Source organism: Amphiprion ocellaris, chromosome 17, assembly GCF_022539595.1.
Source record: "Amphiprion ocellaris isolate individual 3 ecotype Okinawa chromosome 17, ASM2253959v1, whole genome shotgun sequence".
NCBI lineage: Eukaryota > Metazoa > Chordata > Actinopteri > Pomacentridae > Amphiprion > Amphiprion ocellaris.
This window is the reverse complement of record NC_072782.1, coordinates 22,203,905-22,231,369: the sequence shown is the minus strand read 5'-3', so window position 1 is coordinate 22,231,369 and position 27,465 is coordinate 22,203,905. Positions and strand designations below refer to the sequence as shown.

Below are 27,465 nucleotides of genomic sequence, written 5' to 3'. Positions count from 1 at the left end.
CATCATAGAGGTATGTTAAATTAACTCAACATTATTATGTTAAATTTATTAGCAATATGTTCAATTAACTTGACATTATCAAATTTGATTTACTAAACTCAAATGAGCTGTATTTACACCACCATTCCATACCATACCAAAATTTGGGATCACCCAAGCAATTCCATGTTTTCCATGAAAACTCACACTTTTATTCATGTACTAACATAACTGCACAAGGGTTTTCTAATCATCAATTAGCCTTTCAACACCATTAGTTAACACAATGTAGCATTAGAACACAGGAGTGATGGTTGCTGGAAATGTTCCTCTGTACCCCTATAGAGATATTCCATTAAAAATCAGCCGTTTCCAGCTAGAATAGTCATTTACCACATTAACAATGTTTTGACTATATTTCTGATTCATTTAATGTTATCTTCATTGAAAAAAATGCTTTTCTTTTAAAAATAAGAACATTTCTAAGTGACCCCAAACTCTTGAACAGTAGTGTACATTACAGGATTTTGCTGACTGTACCAAAACTTATCCCTGCTTGTTCTTTTTAAGTTTGTAGGTTTAATAAATACAACTTCAGGCATTTCAGTTCCACTGACTTTATTAAACTTTCACAGTCCAGTGACCTGGACCTATGACCACCAAAGTCTAAGTTTAAATTTGAAGATTTTCCCTCTAGCTGTCATATCCAAAGGAATGGGAAAGACAGACAACCCAAAAACATAGAGCCTGCAATCTTGGTTGTCAGCAATGCTCAGATCAAACTCAGATCAATACATTTAAAAATTAACAATATCTCAGTCACTGTGTATGTCCCTGCATGAACAAATTAATTCAAATTGCTAATTTTCCAAAAACAAAATGTTTTACACTTGCTAATTGTCTTAACATGCTGGATAGTGTGTACCATGGGGCACTAAGATTCGTTTTCAAATGTGATCCCTTTACTCACCATTGTGTGCTCTATTCGAAAGTTAACTGGACATCTTTAAGTGTTTTTTCCTATTTTCCTATGTGTTCATTACATTTACAGAACCATTCTGGGTATTGTTCCTTCCTAGTTGTCTTGTCTTTTAACAAGGAAACATGGAAATCACAATCTACGACCTATGGATACTCTGCAATTTGTCGTCCCCAAAGTACAATCTGAACTGGGCAAGAAAACATTTAGCTTTTCTGCACCTAATGCTTGGAATACATTACACTCTCATCTTCAACTTCAAGCCCTTGTTACACCGAATGAGTTTAAAGCTCTGGTGAAATCATTATAGTCTATCTTGTCTGTGTGCAAGTGATACAGTATATGTGAGCAAGTTTTAATGTTAATTTCATCTCCTGTTTACTGTATTTGATGTGTCTGCGCTGCTGCCCTCTTGGCCAGGTCTCCCTTGTAAAGGAGATCTCTGATTTCAGTGGGACTAACCTGGTTAAATAAATGCTGAATCAAAAAAATTAACATTTAAGCAATTACCTACTGTATAGCTGACTCCAACAGTTCACAATCTGTATTCAGTAGGGGTTGCTCATTTGTGTGTCTGTGTGTGCTTGAGAGTGTGAACTTCCAGGCATTTCCTTCACCTCTTCCTAACAGCCTCATTAACCTCTAAATACCAGTTTAACATCAAAGGACGATTCGCTGCTCACACCCCCGTCTCCTCTCTCACATCCACCTTCAGCGATGAGTGCACACACTTCTTCATCAGCTGATATTTCTGCAAAAATCCAGCTCATTTTTAACTTTAAAACAGGCTAGCTGTTTGAAATGTAAACACAACACTTTGTGTGAGTGTGTCTATGGCTGCAAGACCTGCATGGATGGTTAAAATAAAAAGCGTTTTATTTTATGTTTCAAAATCCCCGTTGACACCACAGAGTGTTTTAACACCGTATGTGTGAACCAAAAGGAGACGTCAACCTGCAATGAGGAGACCAAGAGTCTGGGCTGCTGTGAAAACAGAGAGGATGGAGTCTGTGCAAATGTAAATGTTTTAACTGTGGATGAAGAATTGCCACTAATGACTATTTTCACTATACTATTAAGTTGCAGATTGTTTTCTCAGTTAATCTGTTAATCATTTTGTCTGTGAAATTTCATTACAGTTACCCACAATTTGATGTCTTAAAGTGTCTTGTTTCAATTTGGAAACCTTTAAATATTCCATTTATTTTCATTTCTGGCACAGAAAAGCATCATATCTTCACATTGTAGGACTGGACCCAGCAGCTTTTTGGTATTTTTAGTTCAGTTATCAAGATATTTGAGTGATTCCAGAATTGAAGGACATTTTACGTCCCAGACATCAAATTTGAAATAATCCAAGTACAAAATACTAAAACATGCAGTTGATGTGTAAATGTACTTGTCCTGAGACCAAATCTAAGAAAATTAGGAGAAAGAATATTTGAAAATATTTTTTTAAAATACTAAATAAGTCTGGAGTTCCCCCTAAAATGCCATTTTTCTCTTGTTCCACCCCCTGATGACCAAACTGAATCTCAAATAAAACAGTTAAAATTATATCTAAATCTATTTTTTCATATTATTTTTTTCATTAATGTCTCTTGTAATTGTGGGAACATTTTTTGTCAATGAACATAATATTTTAAATCATTATTATTATGCATGGAATGTGTGTCCCACAACAACCCTGTTAGCATAACCTTTTTAGCAGGTAGAAGAAGAAGAATACAGTGAATCACACGATACGCCGGAATTAACATCATCAAACAGTTTTCCAAAAGAATGGTTTGAACAAAGCTATGTCCTCTCTTCTATTTCTCATATTTTCATAACATTGTCAGCCTTGAGTGAATGTCTCATTCTACCTCATGCAACCTTGTTCTGCATATTATCAGGATAGGACAAATTATTTATACTTATTTCCATCAGTAAGTTTGTCCTCTTGGTCAGCAGTAACAGCTAGCTAAATATCTAGCTTCTACTCCTGAGAAGAAGCTAACATTAGCATGGATTAGCAACCCTGTTACTGTGATTAGAGTAGGGTTAGCAAACAACAAAGAAAACATGGAATAAAAATGGTACCATTGATGTATAAGCTGACCCACTAGAGCTTTTGATAATTTATTACCTATTATTGATGAATATGGAGCAGAAAATTGTAAAAGAGAAGATTTATTTTTCAAAAGTTTTGAAGCCCAAATGTCCCCCGATTCTGGAATGACCCATTTGCTGTTTATTTATATATATATATATATATATATATATATATATGTATATATATATATATATATATATATATATATATATATATATATATATATATGTATATATATATATATATACATAGCGATCAACTAAATGTTTATTTATTTGTACAATAAATCAAATTAGCAGAAATGTAACAACAAAAGCAAGTCATGTAGGTGAGATTAAAAAACCCTGAAGGATATAGAAGAGATCTCACCTCAGCATGCATTATAAACAAATACAAAAGTCAGGAACCTTAAAAAATAATTTTATTTTGTTTTACCACAGTGTAAAATGCACCAAATGCCATCATCCTTTGTGCACGACATTACGTTTACCTGAAAAATAGACTTTGGATTGTGACTGCTCAGTAGCAGAACATCACAGAAGAAGTTGCTGAAGACCTCACTGTTGGGCTAAAAGAGAACCTCAAAATGCTTTGTGGACTGATGCAACTAAAATTTAACTATATAGGAGCAATATGCAACTCTATGTATGGCGAATGATTTGAAACCACTGTGCCAAAGCTGAAGTCCGGTGGCGGCAGCTTCATGATTTTCTGCTGCTTTTCTGCCTCTGAACCTGAACAGCTTTCCATCAGTGTCCAAAGCTATCAGCGTAACAGTGACCCCAAAAATCAAAGGAAATCAACTGCAGAGTGACTTAAAAGGCAATCCACCTTTTGGAGTGGTTCAGTCTGAACCCAACATCCTTGAATGAACCCAACTCAAACCCACAAAATCTGCCAGAAACTTGGGTGTCATGATGGATGACCAACTGACCTTCAAGGTTCATGTGACCTCTGTTGCTGGGTCGTGTCGATTCATCCTATACAACATCAGGAAGATCAGACCCTATCTGTCTGAACATGCAGCACAACTCCTGGTCCAGGCTCTCATAATATCACGCATCGACTACTGCAACTCCTTACTGGCAGGCCTCCCCGCATGCATGGTCAAATCTCAGCAGATGATCCAGAATGCAGCAGCAAGTCTGGTTTTCAAACAGCCAAAAACAGCACATATCACCCCGCTGTTCAGATCGCTTCACTGGCTTCCAGTTGCCGCCCGCATAAAATTCTAAACCTGACACATGCATACACAACTACAATGAAAACAGCTCCCTCCTTCCTGAACTTTCTCATTCAGATCTACACTCCCTCCTGCTCACTACGCTCAGCCAACATAAGGCTCCTGATTCAACCATCACAACAGGGCCAGTCGATTGCTGGACTCTTCTCCTCTGTGGTTCCCCGGTGATGGAACGAGTTACCAAACTCTGTTCGATCTGCAGAGTCTCTCTCAGTCTTTAAGAATAGACTAAAAACCCAGTTCTTCAATGAGCACCTCTACACTTGACAAACTGCAACAAAAAAAAATTCCTATTACCTCTGCACTGCCTCTAGACACCACGGTCTTATTATCACATTTGAACTTGTTTTATGGCACTTATTCAGGTTGTTTTCTCCTGATTAGATCCTTACTTGTGTTGTATCTACTCTCAGATGTATGCCACTTTGGATAAAAGCTTGTGATGAATGAAATTATAGGATTGTGGAATTGAACCCAAACCTTAAACGCCAAGGAGGCAGCGCTCCGGCAGAGTAATAACTGAATTTTTATGTGGCGATTGGCATACGTTTGTCTGTCTGTCCATCTGTTTGTCTGTCTGCTTGTAACATTACTCAAAAACAGATTAACGGATTAAATTTTCAGGGAAGGTCAGAAATGACACAAGGACCAAGTGATTAGATTTTGGCAGTGATGTGGCTTATAGTCTGGATCCATGGATTTGTTAAAGATTTCTGTATCATTGTGAGATAGCAGCACAGCGTCACTGTAACTATGACAACAAGTGAACACTACATCAGCTGCCTGCTGATGATCACATGATTGCGATCCTACTACAAATCGACCGCTGCGGACTTATTGGGACTTATCTGTTGGAAATCATACAAGGAACAATTCATTAAATTGTGAGTGTGTTTCTGAGTCCCATCAATTCCCGCCCCCTGCTACATATTTAGGTCATGCGATTCGGTATCCATACATAAGGTACACATGCATAACACACACCTGTGTTCACTGCAAGGTTGTTTTGTTTGTGGGCACATCTATATTAAATGACCACATTCTATGTTGCTGTGATTTCTGATCATCAATAACTAATTAAAAAAGTAGCATTTCCCCCAAAAAATGCTGCATTTCTGACAATGCCATATGGGGGAATGAACAGCCTTGGCAGAGTACTGCGCTCTCTAAGTCCTTTTCTTGTTCTTTCTGTTGTTGCAGTTTCTGGCTGATAAATTCGTCTGTAATATCAGGGATTTTTTTAAAAGTTGGCCGGGCAAGTTTTGGGGTTCCAAGGGTCAGATTGAAGGAGCCTAAGACCGTGTATTTGTGACTTAGATGAAGATTACATTTTATGACTGTTTAATGCAGCAAACCAGGTTATTTCAAAGGATTCACATACTTTATTTTACATTTTAGGGCTGCAAGGATATTTACTACTGCCTGCCATAAAAACTTTGGAGAATGCCCTCCAGTTGTCAGATTTTTGTGAGAAATTTAAATTTCACAATCTAGCCTCGCTCCCCTCCGTCCCCCATTTGATGAGGGGAGTCGCAGCGCCTGCTCCTCCACCAGGACCAGTCCCACTGGCCCCATCAAAGCCCCAGGAGCCTTTGATGAGGTTGATAGGGATCAATGGGACAGGGGAAGAGGCTTTAACTGACTGTGTTACAGACGGGGCGGGCAACTGTTGGAGACTGCCAGCAATGGAGATCAATGATTATTAGGCGTCATCACCGCCTTGATCTGCATAGAGGAATCCATTCAGCATCAAAGACACTCACATTTTAGCTTGTTTTCTAGGCTACTGTGTAGCTATGTTAAGGAGTGAGACTTAAATTTTCCTACAGTTTTATGTTTATTGTCGTTAGCGCTCATAAAAAAAAGGCAAAATCATGAATGTATTGTACTGTGTATGTATCCAAAGCTTGATATATCTTATTCCTCTGATTATTAAAGCTCAATTGTTGTCCAGAAAATATTAAAAACTTTATATGTTTGAGCTGTTTTTATATATTTACACCTTCGGGATGGCACAGACAGTAGGAATTTGTTTTTTTGATCTTTGTGGAATTTGACACTAATAAATTCCACAAAAATACCAGCTTCATCCTTTAAACCACTATTTTTAGCTAGGTGTTTAAAGGTGGATTAGTCTCAAAAATGTGAAGACAAGTGAAGAATCTCAATCACAGTTTTCCTCAGACAAAAATAAAAAACAATATACTGAGCCTTTTAAAATGAAATGAAACTTTATTTGTTAAACTTTGTGTAATCAGGACAAACGACTGGACTCAGAGCCAAGGCAACAGACAGATGAGAGAAATCAAAGTTATGGTGAACTGATGTGTTGCTTATTTTGGCCTTGAATAGGATTTCAGAGTGAGAAAATGTTGAATAGTAGCAGCAATATCTTTTTAACCACTGATTATTTTTTAGACAAGTGAAAATAAGTGGCTGAGTCTTAACGAAAAAGTAAAAATTCTCAGCCAAAAATTTCCTGAACTCAGCAAAACCACTGCTTTAGAGCTGAAACCAGACAATTTGGGCATTTTAGCAAACTAATTCATTTTCAGCCGACTGCTGCAGCACCAAATCTTCACAAGAATACCAAGTGTAGATTAATCCGCCTCAACAAATGCACCACCTCTTCCTGTTTTAGTACCATTTGCAGAATAAAACTACAGTGCAGTACAATAGTAAATAATTGGGCCAATTTTTTAAAAGTCATGACTATATTTGTGAGCAGTGAGCATATATACACTACCGTTCAAAAGTTTGGGGTCACCCAGGCAATTTCATGTTTTCCATGAAAACTCACACTTTTATTCATGTGCTAACATAATTGCACAAGGGTTTTTGAACCATCAATTAGCCTTTCAACACCATTAGCTAACACAATGTAGCATTAGAACACAGGAGTGATGGTTGCTGGAAATGTTCCTCTGTACCCCTATGGAGATGTTCCATTAAAAATTAGTCGTTTCCAGCTAGAATGGTCATTTACCACATTAACAATGTCTAGACTGTATTACTAATTAATTTAATTTTATCTTCATTGAAAAAAAACTGCTTTCTCTTAAAAAAATATGGACATTTCTAAGTGACCCCAAACTTTTGAACGGTGGTGTATATATATCTTTATATAATTATTTTTCATTCATTTTTTAAAAATCTTTCATAGCTTTTGAGAGTAAGAAAGCAGTAGAATAAACCCAGCTTCATCCTTTAAACCAGTGGGGATTTTTACTCCGCTAAGGAATGCAGCGTAGTTAAGTGACGATCGGTGTATGTTTGTCTGTCCGTCTGTTTTTATGTCTGTGCGCAGCATTACTCAAAAATGGACTAGTGGATTTGCATGAAATTTTCAGGGAAGGTCAGAAATGACACAAGGACCACCTCGTTAAATTTTGGCAGTGATGCAGCTTATAGTCTGGATGCACGTATTTGTTAAAAATTTCCGTATCATTGCAAGATAGCGGCATGGCGTCACTGTAACTATGACAACAAGTGAACACTATGTCAGCTGCCTGCTGACGATCACATGAATGCGATCCTACTACAAATCGACCGCTGTGGACTTTTCGGGACTTATCTGTTGGAAATGATACAAGGAACAATTGATTAAATTGTGGGGGTGTTTCCGAGTCCCATCACTTCCCGCTGCCCGCTACATATTTAGGTCAAGCGATCCGGTATCTGTACATAACGTACACATAGCACAGCCTGTGATCAGTGCAAGGTCATTCTGTTTGTGGGTACATCTATATTAAATGGCCACATTCTATGGTGTCATGATTTCTGATCATCAATAACTAATAAACAAATGCTGCATTTCTAAAAACAAAACAAAAAAAATGTAAAAAGTGCAGCATTTCTGACAATGCCATATAGGGGAGTGAACAACCTTGGCAGAGTACGGCGCTCTCTGATTGCTTTTCTTGTTTAATTAAGTGATAATAAGTTGTTTATTCTGTAATTTTTTTCCCATTCTATCACCATTTTCTCCTGTTTAAGCAAAATTTGCTGAAAAATACTGATCCTTTTTTTAAAAAAGTATTTATTTTTGAGCTTTTAGTTAAGGTTTCTGTATTCTGTAGGAATGACAGGATTTGGAGATAGATGCGAGATGATTTTTACTTTTCCCTGAATTTGTTGTTGGATCCCTTTAAAGCATTTTGCTCAAGAGCAGAAGTTTGTGGATGATGATGTGGTCTGAGCTCCAGGTCTCACTCTGCTGGGACATGTGTCCCCCCTGGAGGAGGTCAGATGTGGGAGAGGGAGGGGGGAGTCGAGGTGTGTTTGTGTCCATAACAGAGCAGCAAACAGGCCCATTAGAGATGAAAGAGTCTGAATGGAGCCAATCAAAGAGGAGCCCAGCAGGAGGCTGTTACCCCACAGACAGCAGCAGCCAGGACTGGGGCCGACGGAGGACCAGCGACTCTGTCATCAAGGATAAGCAGCATTAACACACAAACACAGTGCACACAATCACACTCACAATCTGTGTCTGCAGCTTCAGCATGTTTCATTCGGTTAAATGCAGCATGCACAGACGCTGAGTCCTGTGTTGGAGGACAAAAGACCAACGTAAACAAACAAAGACAGCTGAGAGAAGAGATCACACAGACACCCTGAGAGCAAAGAAGGTGTAGTAAACAAGCAGCAATTTAAAGGGTCGCTTCAATGAAATCATAAAAAAACTATCTTATCCTTGAAAGTGGCATCGACTTCTGGAAGTAAATGTAATCATTAGTTTGCTCACTTTTAATTAATGCTACTTCTGACTGATTCTTGTTGTTACAGTGACTTTGTATTGTTGGGGATCTAACCTGAAACTGATCTTGTGAGTCTGTCTGAGCTCCTTGTAGGGTTATATGTATGATAGAGCTGGAAAAATACATCAGGAAAATAGTCTAAATTCCTTTAATTATAGATAGAGAAAACCATGAATTTCTGTCTGTGAAGAAAAGTCATTGTTTCCACGTCCAAAAGGGTACATGTGAGCTACATTTTGTCATCTGACCAAATCTGTGAGGATCCATGTGGACATTCACCACAAGCCTGCTGACTACACATTTACACGGAAAGCAGGTATTGGTAAAAAAACAAATCTTTTGTATGTAACCCACAGCATTGTAGTTAATCATTAACAGTTGTAATTAAAGTAGTCACTGCTGGACTTGGAGGTGCTTTGATTTGTGTGTTCTTTCCATCAACGGAGCCCAAACACAGTAGGAGGCTGCATTTTCCACATATACTGTGCTATGTCCCCCTACTGAATAAGGATAAAGAAATGATACACATTAAAAAGGCTGAGGTTAGGGCTCTGAGTTGCTGCTGTAGACTGTATTAACTGGGGAGACCCTCCACACTCAGCCCTCAGAGCAGGCTGCCTGGACTGCATGGTTGAAGCCATCGGTGTCAAACTCATTTTAGTTCAGGAGCCGCATTCAGCCCAATTTGATCTCAAGTGGGCCAGACCAGCTAAATAATAACATAATAACCTATAAATAACAACAATTCCAAATTTTTTCTTTTGTTTTACTGCAAAACAACAAAACATTTAGTAGCAGGTATCTGGAACTGAACAATATAATCTTTTACAACTTGTCAAGATCTAGAAATTATTTAAAATCCTCATTCAGTTCCACATCTGTGTAGGAATCCTGACACACCACACAAACTAAAGTAGGAACTATTAAGGAAGAAGGTTAAGTTGCCCCCCTGCTTAATAAATGTAGAAATTTTATACATAAAAAATGCATAAAAGTTGTGACAGTGCATCAGCAATAGGGTTCAATCAAACCAAACTCTGTCATACTGAAGCTGCTGATGGACATTATATTGCACAATGTTCAATGTTTTTAAATATTTTCACAGGAAGGATTCATTTTCACCTCTATAATTTTTACACTTTGCAAAGTCATCCCGCGGGGCGGATTGGACCCTCTGGCGGGCCGATTTTGGCCCTTAGGCCTTATGTTTTACACCCCTGTGTGAAGTGGTGGAGGTGCAGGGTGATGGATGGATGAAACCGGGGCAACGAGAGGCTTGTGTGGCCGCGGACTAGCACACCTGAGGGGACCTCCACATAAGTCATGAGGAGAGCAATGGAGGGTGAAGGGGCTTCATTATCATGGGACAACTAAAGTGTGTTTGAAGAGTAGATGTTGCACTTTTTCCATGCAGCATTTATCTTTTTTTTTTTTAAATGAGCAGATGATGAGTGTCTGAAATATCTCAGTCACAGATAAAAACTGCTGTCGTGTCTCTGCTGTCTCCTTGTCTCCAGGCCTCTCGTCTGCCTCGACAGGCCTCACATCAAAGAGCTGCAGCGCCGCATGTCACAGATCAGGATGGACACGATGAGGTGAAGCCCTCCACCCTCCATCCAGACAGACAGACGGAGGTGATGGAGAGAAAACAAATGACCAGGACCCCTTTGAGTTTTTAACTGTACCAATCAACTGCAGGGCTGTTGGTTTTATCTGGTTGAAACGGCTACTATTTGCTGTAAATGCTGCCCTGTTTTTTCAACGGTGTAATAATAATATCTAAAAGGCCTCTGGAAGGGTCATGTCTGACATTGAGTGGATAATGAGTAAAAAAAAAAAAAAGTTTCAAAACATTTACTCTCAGATAGCAAAATGTGGAGTCAAGGGCCACACACTGAAATTGTAACTAAAACTTTGACGGATATTGATATTTACACCATAAACCACAAGAAAAGTATCATATTAGAGGATTAGTGAGAAATAGGAATATGTCTAAAGTAAAGAAATACACTGACAAGTAATGTTTGGGCTCAAAAAAAAGTTAGCTTGAATCTTTTTTCTTCAATTATGACAACTTCTGAAAAACTCATCATATTTTAGAAACTATCCCAAGTAAATGTGCTTAGTTATATTTGCCAACAGTAATATTGTTATAAATTCACTTTAAGTAACCATAACCTGCAAGAATATTGTAGAAATATTTATTCATATATGTATTGTGGGCTTTACTTTGTTCTGGAAAATGTTAGTCAACTTATATTTTACAGATGTTCCAGGTCTGACATCTAGTAAAATGTCAGATAAAAAAAATAAAATTAAATCACAGATAATAGTTTTACTTTATATGCCGACTGTTTCAGTCAACTAAATTATCATGATTTTACAAATATTTGCTGTTATTTCACCATTTTTATTGTTGTTAAATGTTACAGTATCCCATCCTTTTCAACGGACTTGTACTTTTGAGCTTTGGCACCTTTCCTGTTACATTTTTTAAAATTTTAATAATTTTTTGTTGTTTTGATTTGTATTTTTGTTTGTTTACGGTGTACAATATAAAAATACCTAATTACAAGAAGAAGCGGTGCACTGTAAGCCCTTTAACCCTTTCAGTCTTGGTGCAGGCACCTCAGCTTTACGCAGCTCAGAGGAGCTCAGCGGGCTTCAGGTATCCGTCCTGTCTGTCTGTCTGTCTGTCTGTCTGTCCGTCTGTGCTGCTATCAAAGCTCTGAGAGCCTTTGAAGTGTCCCGGTTTCAGTAATGAGCCATTAGCTCCAGCTCTCCCCTCGGTTGCGCGCACAGACAATGCGTCTGGAGGCGCGGAGAGCAGCGCGCACGGCCCCGGATCCATCAGCTCATTATCTTATCAATGGCTGCGCTGCTGATTGAGCCGATTAATCCTTTATACCCGCACAATGTGTCCGGGCCCCACAGCATTTGCATACAAAACAGCGCCCACAAGCCGACCACTGCTGCCCTCACACACAATCTGCTCCGTCAGAGCAAAGGTTCACAGCTGGATCATCATCATCTAGCTGCTTATCACCACATCCAGAACTTAACATGGTCCAATAGTCAATAATCAATCATCACTCACTGCTCTCAGTACTCTCAATAGCGCCGTTTTATGCGACGTTATACAACTGCAACTTCAGTAAATGTTATCAGTTTGTTGTTTGCCTGTAGGTCACTGTCGCTGGCAACATTTTTAAAATATAAAAATTATTAAAATGTACACACTACCGTTCAAAAGTTTGGGGTCACTTAGAAATTTCCTTATTTTTGAACAAAAAGCAGTTTTTTTTTCAATGAAGATAACATTAAATTGATCATAAATACAGTCTAGACATTGTTAATGTGGTAAATGACTATTCTAGCTGGAAACAGCTGATTTTTAATGGAATATCTACATAGGGGTACAGAGGAACATTTCCAGCAACCATCACTCCTGTGTTCTAATGCTACATTGTGTTAGCTAATGGTGTTGAAAGGCTAATTGATGATTATGTTGTGCAATCACGTTAGCGCATGAACAAAAGTGTGAGTTTTCATGGGAAACATGAAATTGTCTGGGTGACCCCAAACTTTTGAACGGTAGTGTATGTAATCGTCTATGGGACAGTGATTTACTAACAGTAACTGTGATTTAAATTTAGTATCATCAACTCAGTAGTAGTTTGAGTAACGAGTCAGCATATTACTTTATCAGAGGGAAATCTGTTAAAGTTACATAAAACTGAAATACTCAAATATAGACTGCAGTACTTATTGTTCACTGTAGCCTGCTGTTGTTTGCAACTGACGGACTAAGAAAGTACAAAGTACAGAACATGGTAAAAAGTTCTGATACTTCTGATACTACTTATTTAAATCCTTACTGACAGACAACACAACTAACTTAAGTTATTTACTTTCGTAGTGTAATAGAGTATTTTAGTTGGGTGTTATTTTAACAGATTTGATCCTGCTTAAATAACATGTCAATATACAGATCACTCACAAGTAGTATTGGATGCATGGGAGTGACTTTATTTAAAACATCAACATATTTATGTCTTATGCATTGATGAAAACTAATTACAATACATTAACTTGAGCATTTTATATCAAAATACTTTATACTCTTACTCTAGTACATCTTAGAGGAAGGTATTGTACTTTTCCTTTTTTACTTTTCCTAACCCTAACAGTACAGGCAGACAATAAAGTGAGTACATTTGTGTATCAGTGTCACTGTTGGTTTCACCAGAGGATCAATTCTTTGTTAAATCGTGATCACAGACCTGAAAACTCATCAGTTGAACCTCTGATGAGCCTTTAAACAGATCACCTTTAATCTCAGGATCATCCAGTGAGCTGGGGTCACACACTTCTCATGCTGAAGGCTCCTGGTTAACTCAAGTTACAATGGAAAGCTGAAACGTCAGTGTTCACTTTCACAGCATAATTCATCAATAAATTATGTGAGAGTGAAACAAATATATTCACAGATTAGACTAGTTTACATATGGATATTTTTAGGTCACCAGAACTGAAGAGAGAATGGGAGAACATCAATAAAAACAAGTCAGTCATAATTTAATAATTAATTTCAGTAATATTTTCTTTATTTGTGTTAACTTAAGCAATTGAGGAAATAATAAATGAGGATTATATTTGCTTTCATGTTCTCTGTAATGCTTGTGTACCAAAAAAGCACAATATTCACATTCATATGTTCTCCTTCATGGAAACCTGAGAATGTTTTTTTGATTGAGTAATATTGATAAAATAATTGTATTAAATGTTTCATGTTGTTTTATCACACAACAAGTAATTCAAATGATTTATTCCAAACACCCTACAGTTGCAAGACTAAAACATCGCATTATTTTAATATGTTGGGTTGGCACAATAATGTTGCAGCAAATTCATATTATGTGTTATTTAAACCTAATTTTCTGTGTAAATTGATTTAGTGCTAAAAAAAAAAAAAACAAAACAAATTGAGATAATTCACTGAAATTGGTTTCATAACTTTATTTTATCTTCTTAAGTTCACATTGTATAAAAAAAAATGTTATTTATACTGTAAAATTCCAGCTGCTGTGGTTGCCAGAACACTACCGTAAAATTATGGTAAAGGAATGTATTGTTACTGTTGGTTGTACAGTTAAAAATGTGCTTACTGTAGATACAAAATTTAACCTTGAAAAAAAATGTTAGTTTTGTTTGAAAATTTACACTAAAATGCCATATAAAATAAAATCTGTTGTAAATATTACATTTTTCCAACATCAGCACAAAAGTTGGTGTATTTAACATTTAATTTAAATATTTTTAGCGATGACATATATACAAAAATTCCGGTCATAGCTGTCATAAATGGTAAACCATATGTCTGTTACTAACAGAAAAATGCATTAATTTGACTAGTAATAAACTGTATTTTTTAAGTGAAATAATCCAAAAATGTTACTTGTTTTAAATATTGCAACATGTTTCCAATATCAGCACAACAGTACGTACATTTAACTGTGAAAAACAGTATTCTTTTCGAAAAATAAATGCAAAAAATACAATATTCACTGTAATGCACATATTAAATAACAGTGCAAGAGTAGTAAAATAAATTTTTTCAACAGAAAAAAAAACTCCAAGTACAGTTTTCTCCTGGTTATTTACAGTGATTCAGTGTTATATAAACTGGGTCAAACTGTTTTGGAGTTTACAGATGTTTACTGTCATGGTTTGACAGTTTTTCACCATAAAATTTACAGACATTTTTTAACAGTGCAGGGTATTTTTCTGTGATTTTATCCAAACGTATGTGTAATTTAGCAAAGTGAGAATCTGTAAACCAAGAGTAAATTGTTTGTGGGCAGGAAGGAGGCAGGAGGGGAGAGGGGTGAGGAGGAGGGGGGTCCTTCCCAGACTCACTGGAGCCTTGTTGTAACAGCCTCATTGAGACTGAATGCGACGCCTTAATTACTCCAGTTGTGAAAACTAAAAGAGGGGATGGTGGGAGGGCAGGGAGGATGTAGCTTTGATCTTCATGCCGGGTGAGGTGGAGATGTGCTGGGCTGCCCCTATAAATACACCAGGTTTGTGTAGAAACTCTGCCAGCACCACTGACCGGCTACTTCTCCTGCACTTTCCTGCACATTTCACTTCTGAAAAGGATTTACTGGTGGGACAATGAGAGGACATTTCTCTATTGAGTGGATGGCCCAGAGCAGCCAGTCGGCAGGATCAGAGACCCCCACCATCGCTGCCTCCGGACCTGCAGCCTGGGGGACTCATTCAGAGAGCCTCCCTGGCTTCTACTGCAGACCCAAGACAGAAAATGTTCCTGAGCAGCAGCAGCAGCAGCAGCAGCAGCAGCAGCAGCAGCAGCAGCAGCAGCAGCAGCTGCAGAGTCATGAAGCCCACAGCCAGAACTGCGTGCAGCAGCAGACCTGCACCAGTAACCAAGGTAGGACTTTAGAAACACTTTCTCAAACTGGATTGAAATAATTTCATCTGTTTGAGGTACTTAAACTCAATGTTTAATATTTTTTTAAACTGTATTTTTTATTTATTTATTTTTGGGATTTTTTGTCTAATAAATTATTTGGGTAATTTAATGTAATTCTTAATTAATTTCTTAATGTAATACAATATTCTGCAATTTTTAGAGAACAGTTTGTGGCATATGTCCAAAAAATCATATATTTTAGCTAGTTTATTTATCTTTTTAAAAAATCTATATTTTTAAAAAATTTTATTTAGCTCATTTTTTATTTATTGAGTTTTTAAATGTAATTCTTCATGAAGTTTAATTTTCTTATATTTTCATAATTAATATATTTTATGGTTCATATTTTACTTTATTTACTTTATTTAGTTTTATATTTTTTTGCTTAGTTTCTGCTCTTTTATATGTATATATATATATATATATATATATATATATATATATATATATATATATATATATATATATATATATATATATATATATATATAAACATTAATGATATAAAATGTATTGAATATTTATATACTGCTACCAGATGCTGAATAGGGACGGTTAAAGAACATTTTACCTACATTTAAAGCTAATAATATATAAACTATTAATTTATGAAGTAAGTAAAAAAAAGTTTGAACTACAATATTTTCCATAGAAAGACACTGATCAAATACATTAATAACAGAATGATGTGTTTATGATCCCAGACAAATGTTTCTGGACAAAAATACTTTAGTAAAAATGTGTTCCATTATTTTTGAGCATCTTTAAGTACAGGACACATACTTTCACTGAAGTTCAAAGGTGGCAAATCATTAAATTCAGTAAAAGTATAAAGTAGGAGTACTTTTACTTCAGTATCCAAATGTTTCCATCAGTGATTTACTCGACATCTGCATTAAAAGTCTTTTACGTTTCTCATGTCTTGTAGCACTGACTGAGGCTGACTTCAGCAGCGGGACAGAGGAAGAGACGTCTGGGTATGAGAGTGAGGGAGGTCAGTCCTTGTCTCCCCCCTCCGACTGCCCCTCCACGTCCCCCCCATTCCCCCCGGTGGGGAGGAGGCCTCGGACAGCGTTCACTGCAGAGCAGATCAGCATCCTGGAGAGGGCCTTCAAGAGGAACGCCTACCTGGGAACACAGGACAAGGCCGAGCTGTGCAAGAAGCTCAACCTGTCGGACAAACAGGTAACAATCCTCATAATCAGTGCATTTGAATGGAAAGGTGTCATTTTAAATACGTAGCAAATGTAGTTTTGGCAATGTGACAAGGCTTTGAAACAGGATTTAAATGTTCATATTGGGAAAGAAAATCAAACAGTTACTTACACATATAAAATATTTAGTTTTAGTGGATTTTCAGACATGTATGAAAACATGTTTGTTGAGGTAATGTAGAATTTTAAATTTTATTTTATTTATGCTTTTTTCTTTTTAACTGCTTGCTAGAGTTATGCACTGTAATTCTTAAGCAAGAGTATATATTAAATATGAATTGTGTAATTGTAATATTTTATATTAAACTTAAATTTCATTTGAATTAAATTTTAATGTTTAATTTTGATCATGTTCAATGTCTTTATAATTTAAGGGGTGACAATTTTATTTCTTACTTTGAATTCGTATATTTGTTCATTTATATTGTATACTTTAGTTATTTTTTAGTTGTAATATTTGCTTTTATTAATTTATATATATATATTTTTTTTATAAAGTTATTTTTTTGGCCTTTTATCAGCTTTATTGGATAGGTGCAGTGAGAGAGAGAGACAGGAAATGGGAGAAGAGTCGGGGAAGACATGCAGCAAAGGGCCGCGAGCAGGAATCGAACCCGGGCCAGCTGCGTCGGGGACCAGCCCTGTACATGGGTCACCCACTCAACGCGTTGAGCTATACGGGCGCCCGATTAATTTATATTTGAAAAGATTTTTATCATATATTTTTACATTTCTGGACAATTCACAGTCAACAGATGGATGTAGTGGTAGTTTAGCTTTAGTTAGTTAATTTTCCCTCAATTATTGGCTAAATTTATTCATTTATTGATTGATTTATTATAATTTAAGTGACAAGATTCGATTTTGGTTGTTTTTTTTTATTTTTATTTATTTATTTTTTATTGTAATTTTAATATATCTCTTTGTCATTTCATTTTAAGTTCATTCACTCTTTGTGATTAATGAATAAGAGTAATTTGACATCTGTATTTTTAAAAATCCTGACATCAGCTTTTATGCTTTCTCCCACAGATGCATTTTCCTATCGCATATTTAATGATTGTAAAAACATGTTTTCGTGTTTTCTCCTCAGATCAGAAACTGGTTCCAGAACCGGCGGATGAAGCTGAAGAGGACGGTGCAGGATGCTCTGGCTCACGCCTGTCAGGCCAATGTGGCCTCTCAGTTCATGCATTACCATGAGCTCCAGGCCTACAGGCCAGGTCCCTACACCAGATACCACTCGACAGCGGGGCCAGCGAGGGCCCCTGAAGGCCCCATCGCTGCTGCCTCAATCTCCCATCCACACAGCCTGCAGTACAGCTCAGCTCTGCCTCTGGATGCCTTCTACCAGTACAGCAGCCTCCCAGGAGTCATGCTGCCCTCAGCCACATCACAGCTCAGAGGATCCTACACGACGTATCCTCAGTATTACTGATCAGCCACTGATGAAGACCAGCCTCAATACTGTGTTCTGCTGTTACCAAAGGAGATCTCATTGTCTTGAACTCATCTTGTCCTGATAGGATCAATGGAAACAGAAGGTTTATATGAAATGCAGCTCAGTTACTGCTTTGAAACTTGAATCTGTCATTAATCAAACAGGGTGGTGTGCAATAATGTGATTGTTTGTATCTCTGCTTGTACCTGATGTATAGTTTGGAAATATTTAATTTGAGTCTATGAAGGTTTATCAGATTTTTGATGTTATGTCACTGTAAAATGAGATTGAAATAAAAAATTAATCCTAATCAGATTATGTCATGTGTCTTCATCGATTATCTGAAAGTCAAATATGACTTCATTCTGTTTAGTCCAGTAGTACATTTACTCCAATCCTGCCATGAACTGAAACACACAGTTATTGCAGGAGGGCTTTAACCCAGCTGGATTGTTTTTGTTCTGAAAATATTCTGAGAAAGTTGTGCGAAGTTCTAGCGACGTTTTCAGAGAGAAGTTCCCCGAATGTTCTTCCTAAAGGTACGGTGATGTTCTTTCGATAACAATATTGTTAGACCATTTTGCCCTAACATTTCTAAAATGCTTTCTGAATGTTCAAGAAAAATGTCCTTTCTTTGTTATCATGTAAAATTGTGTAACATTGTAGGAATGTTTTATAGAAAAGATGTTCTGTAATGTGTCAGCTCAACAACAGCCACAGAATATTGCAGGCAAAACATTCTACCTTTGTTAATATGTCGTATTGCAGGAATGTTTTATCAAAAAAAGTTTTGTCTTCTAAGGGGTCAGTAATATCTTTAAAACATTTTTTATGTTGGTTTGAGGAAATTCTTCCTCTGTCATCATGTAACACAGTCTGACAACGTCCTCTTAATGTTGCAGTTATAACACTATGTCTCAGTTAACTTTTATTTGAACATTTTTGAAATGATAGATACACTATATTGCCAAAAGTATTCGCTCACCTGCCTTGACTTGCATATGAATGTAAGTGACATCCCATTCCTAATCCATAGGGGTCAATATGACGTCAGTTCACCCTTTGCAGCTATAACAGCTTCAACTCTTCTGGGAAAGCTGTCCAACAAGGTTCAGGAGTGTGTTTATGGGAATTTTTCACCATTCTTCCAGAAGCACATTTGTGAGGTCACACACTGATGTTGGACCAGAAGGTCTGGCTCTCAGTCTCTGCTCTAATTCACTCCAAAGGTGTTCTATAGGGTTGAGGTCAGGATTCTGTGCAGGCCAGTCAAGTTCATCCACACCAGACTCTGTCATCCATGTCTTTATGGACCTTGCTTTGTGCACTGGTGCACAGTCATGTTGGAAGAGGAAGGGGCCAGCTCCAAACTGTTCCCACAAAGTTGGGAGCATGGAATTGTCCAAAATGTCTTGGTATGCTGAAGCATTCAGAGTTCCTTTAACTGGAACTAAGGGGCCAAGCCCAGCTCCTGAAAAACAACCCCACACCATAATCCCCCTCCACCAAACTTTACACTTGGCACAATGCAGTCCGACAAGTATCGTTCTCCTGGCAACCGCCAAACCCAGACTCGTCCATCAGATTGCCAGATGGAGAAGTGCGATTCGTCACTCCAGAGAAGGCGTCTCCACTGCTCTAGAGTCCAGTGGCGGCATGCTTTACACCACTGCATCCCACGCTTTGCATTGCACTTGGTGATGTATGGCTTGGATGCAGCTGCTCGGCCATGGAAACCCATTCCATGAAGCTCTCTGCTGAAGCACTGTTCTTGAGCTAATCTGAAGGCCACATGAAGTTTGAATGTCTGTAGAGATTGACTCTGCAGAAAGTTGGTGACCTCTTGGCACTATGCACCTCAGCATCCGCTGACCCCACTCCATCAGTTTACGTGGCCTACCACTTGGTGGCTGAGTTGCTGTCATTCCCACACACTTCCACTTTTTTTAATACAGCTGACAGTTGACTGTGGAATATTTAGGAGTGAGGAAATGTCATGACTGGATTGTTGCACAGGTGGCATCCTATCACAGTTCCACGCTGGAATTCACTGAGCTCCTGAGAGCAACCCATTCTTTCACAAATGTTTGTAAAAGCAGTCTGCATGCCTCGGTGCTTGATTTTATACACCTGTGGCCATGGAAGTGATTGGAACACCTGATTCTGATTATTTGGATGGGTGAGCAAATACTTTTGGCAGTATAGTGTATTTTCAAACCATTCTTTGAACAGTAGATGAAAAACATTTTTCTTAAAAAAAATATTAGAACTACTTGTAGTTAGATAATGATGTGCTAACATTCCCTGCTGGCTGGGGAGTAACATTTTCAATGTAGGACTCTCATTTGTGTCATTAAATAGAGACCACCATTGAAGTACAGTGGCAGATTGGAAGCAAATACATTTACTCAAGTGTAGTTGTGGAACATTCCTAATCACTCTCTCTTAGTATACATAAAATAAATAATACCGACACTCAAAGGGCTTGATTTTCTACAAAACTGATACTTGTATTTTTTATATTTGACTCAACTATATGCTGCACTTACTTATGTAGGAGTTTAAAAGCAGGACTTGTAGTTGTAACAGAATATTTCCACACTGATACTGCTATTCTTTCTCTCATGAAGGACCATAAAGAACTCGTCTACAGCCAGTTTTGCTAAAATAGTCCCATATAATATTATATATGAGTCTGTTGGACTTTTTAATCACTTGTTCTGCAGTGAAGTTAGGTACTCTAAGTACATCGTGGCTGTTTGTACTGCCCCCTAGTGTATCTACAAGATAATGACATGTGAAACAAGATGGAAAGATGTAAAGGGTCATTCCATGACAATTCATCCATATTTCAGAACTTTTCCCAGTTCATGTCCTGTACTGTTTTGAAAAAATAAAAAAAATAAATCAGGCCAAAACCTAAACCATTGAACCTTGCAAAAGTCCTACAGTTTTACCCGAAATCCTTTTTGAGTTCTGAATTTTTGAAAATAGGCTCTTGGTGTTAAATTGTATAACTTCAGCAATTCTTTAAAAGCCTCACCAATTGCTTTTTTTTTTTTTTTTTTTACAGGATTTGGCAGATTTTTTTTTTTTTTTTATTGAATATCCCAGAATCCTCAAGGAAAAGTTGGAACTTCTAAACATGCCAATAGCTTATGCAGACTTTTTTTAAAACATAAATTAAAATAATTAAACTCTATAATTTATCATCACAACGAAAAATCTTAAATTTTCAGAAAAAAATTCACATATCCACTAATATTCACTCATTTCCAACCAAAGTTTTGTCGTGGGGTACAAACAACTTAGTTTTGTCATACCAAAATGTCATTTGGTGCTACATCATAAACCAGCTGCCACAGATCTTCCTAATATTAGCTTTCAGAGCTGGAAAATCCACTTTATAGGACATTTTAAAAGTATGGGTTTTTTTTTCGGAAAGAATTGTTTAGATTTATTTGAAACTTTTTGAAGGGAATGTCTTTATATTCATTGACAATATATTAAAAAGAATATGATTTTATATTAACCGGGATGTTTGGAGCATAGACAAACAGCTAATTTCATTTCACAGGTTTGAACACTTAATGCCTGGCAGGCGTTGACAATAAATACAAAACTATCAACTTCTTGTTTGCTTGCTGGCTTTATTTTGCTCACATTTTTTTCTTTTTGTGAGAGGAGCAGCTGTGGAAATATATTCCAGCCAACTCTCACATGTTGCTGACATATTGAAGAAGTGCAGAGAGAAGCTTTACTGCCATCTGCAGACAGAACTGGGTAATGCAACAACAATGGAGTCAGATGCACCACTGCTGAAAAACACAGCCAGTGATGGAAAACGTATCTACCATTGTCTTTGTCTTCTGTAATATGTGTACCTTTGTTTTGTAAAGTCAAATTTTTAAAAATGAATGAATAAATAGAAAAAGTTATTAAATGGGGCTGTACGGTGGCTTGGTGGTTAGCACCTTTGCCTTGCAGCTAGAAGATCCCTGGTTTGCTTCCCAGTCTTCCCAGGAACTTTCTGCATGGAGTTTGCATGTTCTCCCTATGCATGTGTGGGTTTTCTCCAGGTTCTCCGGCTTCCTCCCACAGTCCAAAAGCATATTCAGGTTAATTAAGGATTCTAAATTGTCTGTGAGTGTGATTGTTTGTCTCTATATGTAGACTGGTGACCTGTCCAGGGTGTCCCCTGCCTTCACCCTAAGTCATCTGGGATAGATTGGTTGATAACCAATGTATGCATGTGCTTGTACTTTTCATTTTCTTAGAGCATCATTTCTGGTGCCTAATGAAACCATTTCTAGGGATTGTCTTTCTCCTCTCACTAAAAGATTTTTTTGTGGCTCTCAAACTGCTTCTTCAAAGAACTGTTTGCAGAAATGTTTTTTGATATAACTGAAAAATGTTCTTTGTTGTTTAATGTTCTTTAAAGATCTTCTTGCTGCAAGGTTCTTTGTAGAGCTAAAACTGTTCTTTAAAGAACCTATTTTTGCTAAAGTTATTTGGAGCAATAACTGTGCCTCAAAGAACCATTTTTTTATAGGTCTTTGGGGAACCTTTGGAGATTCTTTAAAGAACTGTCTGCAGAAATGTTTTTTGAACATCTGCTACAATGTTCTTTGTGGAATTAAAAATGCTTCTTTACACAGGAGTTGAATCAATGTGCTACAGGGTCAAAGTAATAAAGCACCAAAAAGAAAAAACTAAATAAAATGAATAAAATAATGAGAATAATAATTTTTAAAAAATACAGCAGAATAAGAGATGAAGTCAGGGTGTGAGAATATGAGACACCATAAACAGGAAGATCTACAACAGCAATTTAAAAGTTTCAAAAGTCTGAACAGTTCTCATGTGGAAAGTAACCTACACCAGAGAATCGGGGCAGCTACTTCAAAGGATTCATCATCTGTTTTTGAGCCTAACCAAACAACAAAATCAATCTTGAAGCAGACATCAAGTCAATGGAGGGAGGTCAGTACTGCAATTAAATGAGATAGGAAGCCAAATATCAAATCAGCTGCAGACGCTGAAGGAACGATTGCTCTATGCCCACACATTTCATTAGTCCAGCTGTGTGGTGATAAAACCATGAATAACTTTTTCAAAGGCTTCACCTTGGCGAAAAGTCTCAGCTGAAGAAAGCTAGTCATGAGCACTGAGCTGATCTGCTTGTTCAGTCTGCAGTAGCTGTCCAAGGTTTTCAACAAAAGAGCAAGTATTTAAGGCCAAAGGGCCAGGAGTGTTGTCACCATCACACAAAAGGTCTGGTCGACCAAACATAATAATCTCTGTCTGGTTTTCATTAAGGTTAAGGAGGCTGCAATCCATCCATGTTTTAATGTCTTCTGGCAGTCCATTAAGGGCTGGATTACTTTATATCTTCATGGGTCAATAGATCTTTATATAGTCTGCAAAGCAACAGAAAGAAACGGGACCTAAAATGGAGCCCTGAAGGACCCCACAAGTAAGAGCAGCTACAGTGGACCTTAATGAAAAGAGAGACACTCTTCTGTGTATGAGATATGACCTCAACCAACTGAGGACAGTTCCTTTGATGCCCACACAAGACATGATAACAGTACATTATGAGTCACAGAGTAAAAAACCCGGAGTCAGGTTGAGACGCACTGGAACTGAGTTTCCTGAACCAATTGTTAAAAGAAGATCATTAAAAACACCCAAAAGAGCTGTTTCAGTGCTGCGGCAAGTTTAAAACCAGACTGTAACTGGTCATAGACGTCATGGTTTTCTTAAAAGGTTTGTAGTTGAATGAAAATAACTTTCTCCAAAACTTTGGACAGAAATGATAAGACAGGAGTGAAGGATCAAGGTTTTTTTTAATATATATAAGTCTGCACCACAGCAGTACTGTCGCCTCACAGCTAGAAGATCCCCGGTTCACGTCCCAGTCTAGGCCTGGGATCTATCTGCATGGTTTGCATGTTCTCCCTGTGTATGCATGGGTTTTCTCCAGGTGCTCCGGCTTCCTCCCACAGTCCAAAAACATGCTCACGTTAATTGATGATTCTGAATTGTCCATAGGTGTGAATGTGGGTGTCACTGTCTGTCTCTATGTGTAGTCCTGTGATAGACTGGTGACCCTAAGTCAGCTGGGATAGACTCCAGCCCCTCGAGACCCTAATGAGGATTAAGCGTTGTATAAATAATGGATGGATGCACCACAGCATGTTTAAAAGCAAAACTATACTATACTATACTATACTATACTATACTATACTATACTATACTATACTATACTATACTATACTATACTATACTATACTATACTATACTATACTATACTATACTATACTATACTGAGATATGCCATGCTCTACTATACTACGATATATTATACTGTTCTATGCTATACTATACAGTCTGTAATAATTCAATACACACCATAATTTATCTTGTGTTTATCAAAAACGCATCATAGCAAGAGCTGGAACAAGACAAGTGAAACATTACATCAATGTTGTCCGAAAAAGAACTAATGACACAAAAAGGTCCTCATTCCTCAGTGAACTGACATTTAATTTATTTGCAGAGAGGATATTCCCAATTCTCTGTTGGTCTTGATGTCAAGTTTGTATTGTCTTTCCATCTTCACAGTAGTTGGAGCTGGGATGGGTGGCAGAATACTATACAGACTATGTACAATGGATTTTGCTACATGATATTATACTATATACTATTTGCATCAACAGATATCATAATCAGATGGAGGCCCCTTGTATGACACAGTCCATGTGTTTGATGAAAAGTGTTGTCTAGGATTCACCCCTGACAAGGAAACTTTATGCACTCCAGTGGGCTAGCTGAGTCGTTTAAGTAGCCTCAGTCTGATGTCTGGTGGTGCCAGTAATATGTCAAGTGCATTAAGCATCTGCAAGAGACACATTCCAGTTGTGGTTTCATCTTTAAACTCAAGGCTGCTGCTGACTTATTGAGGAGCAGAGAGGCGCTACACTGCCATCTGTAGACTGACCTCAGTACTACAATAATAATGTCATCATCTGGAGATGTACAAGTAGCTAATGCTGCTGCTGAGAGGAGCTGCAAGTGATGGAATAGGTACTTACCATCGTCCTCTTCTTCTTTTTTGAAAAAAATGTCCTTGAAAAATGTGGATATTCAGATTGGACAAATCCCACCGGCTGTGGGAGAATAACAATAATGCATATATTAATGATATTTCACAGACTCTCCTTAAGTACATTCATTGTGGTATAGTTACTTTTATCTAAGTAAAGGACCTAAATAATTCTTATTAATACCATTGTCGTTGTTCATTGTTGCAAGTAAATTCAGAAAGCAATACCTTTGTTATTTTTGGAACATACGACTAATATGTTTGAATCAACAGAATCTCCGCCTTTTTTCGACATTTAAAAGAAATTCCAGATGTTTTTTCATTCAAACAGGAAGAAGGAAAACAAAGTGTGTCGACACAATACTCCAGCTGAAGCCATAAAATGTAAATTTAAACAATTAATATTATTCATATAATATTCTGGTGCAGCTAATATTTTCTAAAACTTTCCTGAGCATTAAATTCCCTTTACTGACTCAACCTTTTTATCTGCCTCCATAGTCATGGAAAACCGGTCACATGAGGAATAACCAGTGGTGAAAAGTAAAGTATGTTTACTCAAGTACTCTAAAATATTTCCATTTCATTATACTTTGGTGCGACTGCAGTGTATTTTATTAGTAATTTATTAGGTTTTATTTTCTATTTTTTAATGTTTTAAATACAAAATGTGTAACCAGCTCATCAAAGATGATGCATTGCTATAAGTTTAATTATCAAACAATGTATAAAGAGGATAAAATCAAATATTATTAGAAGTAGATCAAATGTAATCTACTAAAATTGAGTCTTACATTTATTTAGCGCACTTTTTTCCATGGTAACAGCAGTGACAACAACCAAGCCCATCGGCAAAACTTGCCAATTGAAGCCAGATAATTAGATAATTTGAATATTAAGTTATATTTTGATATTATTGTGGTACAGCTAATATTTTGTAATGTTTGCTTCAGACTCAGATACTGCACGTAGATACAGTTTTGAGATAGGTGGGAGTATTTCCACATAACTATACTTTGTAGTTTATTATATTTATCTGATAGCTTTAGTTATTCACTATTTTTATAGGCCATCACATAAGATGTATGATAAATGCTGCAATTTATAATAATAATAAAAAATTTACACAAAACATGTAATCAGCTTTTCAAAGATGATGCATTGCTACATATTTAACTAAACAACAGCATAGAAGAAAAGAGAAAATGAGCTATTCGGATTTGGTCAGTGTAATCTACTAAAAGTGTGACAAAATAATTTTTCACATTTAAAAAAACAACTGATTTCTTTCTAAAATAAAGGAAGAAAAGCAAAACACGATGACACATTTGGCCAGCTAAAGCCAGAAAATTAAACCATTTGAACACAGAATTTTATTTTCATACTACTGTGGTACAGCTAATATTTTCTAATATTTACCCCAGATTCAGGTACTGTACTGAGGTAGAGTTTTAAAGTAGTTATTTTTGAGTATTTCCATATCACTGTACTTTGTACATTGCTTACATTATTTGATAGCTTTAGTTTGTGATAATTTTCAGTAAGGTAAAATAAAAGAAAAAATGTTTTTAAAAAACATCTGTATATTAAATAAGTGTATATTAAATGAGTTTTTTTCATTTATAATAACATTTTGCATACAAAGCATGTTATCAGCTCCATAAAGATAATCCATTGCTAAGTTTTAAATAACCAACAGCATATAAAGACGATAAAATGAGCTGTTAAGGTTAGTGACTAGAGGTGTCAGTGAACTATTTTGCACATATAAAAACATATTCCTTCATTTTTCCAGATTTTTCTCGAATAAAAACAGTGAGGAGAAAAACAAAGTATGTTGAAACATTTCCCCAAATGAACACACAAAATTTAAAAACACAAATTTCATCATATTATGTCATACAAACAAGAGATTTCGCAACCAGAATTAAAAAAAATAAAAAGTTCGACGGCAAGTACGTAATCGGAACCTCAGTCTGTTCAGCCAATGGCTACAGAGAAATGTTTCACGAAGGCGGGACTCATAAATCCACACACCAATGGGAATGCCGTAACCGTGTGAATTCGTGTAAGTGGCGGGCGGATCGACCAATCACAGTGCTCCCTGAAGGGCACCCGTGGTGAACGTGAAGGGGGCGCGCGCCAGCCGAGTG

The 27,465-nt window shown here is 37.0% G+C and overlaps 1 protein-coding gene across 1 annotated transcript; it reads left to right on the top strand.

The window, feature by feature from the left end:
- Positions 1-14,954: 14,954 nt before the first annotated feature.
- On the top strand, positions 14,955-18,514 carry ved (ventrally expressed dharma/bozozok antagonist). The gene is made up of 3 exons (XM_055004020.1): positions 14,955-15,507; positions 16,478-16,734; positions 17,857-18,514. Exons 1-3 carry the CDS (start codon positions 15,231-15,233, stop codon positions 18,199-18,201), a joined length of 879 nt encoding a protein of 292 aa, XP_054859995.1. The 5' UTR covers positions 14,955-15,230; the 3' UTR covers positions 18,202-18,514.
- Positions 18,515-27,465: the final 8,951 nt, after the last annotated feature.

Bases quoted from the DNA above. Each gene is read 5' to 3' on its own strand.
- ved (XM_055004020.1), top strand. From the start codon at position 15,231: ATGAGAGGACATTTCTCTATTGAGTGGATGGCCCAGAGCAGCCAGTCG. The intron at 15,508-16,477 runs GTAGGACTTTAG...CATGTCTTGTAG, and splicing joins GACCTGCACCAGTAACCAAG to CACTGACTGAGGCTGACTTC. The intron at 16,735-17,856 runs GTAACAATCCTC...TTTTCTCCTCAG, and splicing joins TCAACCTGTCGGACAAACAG to ATCAGAAACTGGTTCCAGAA.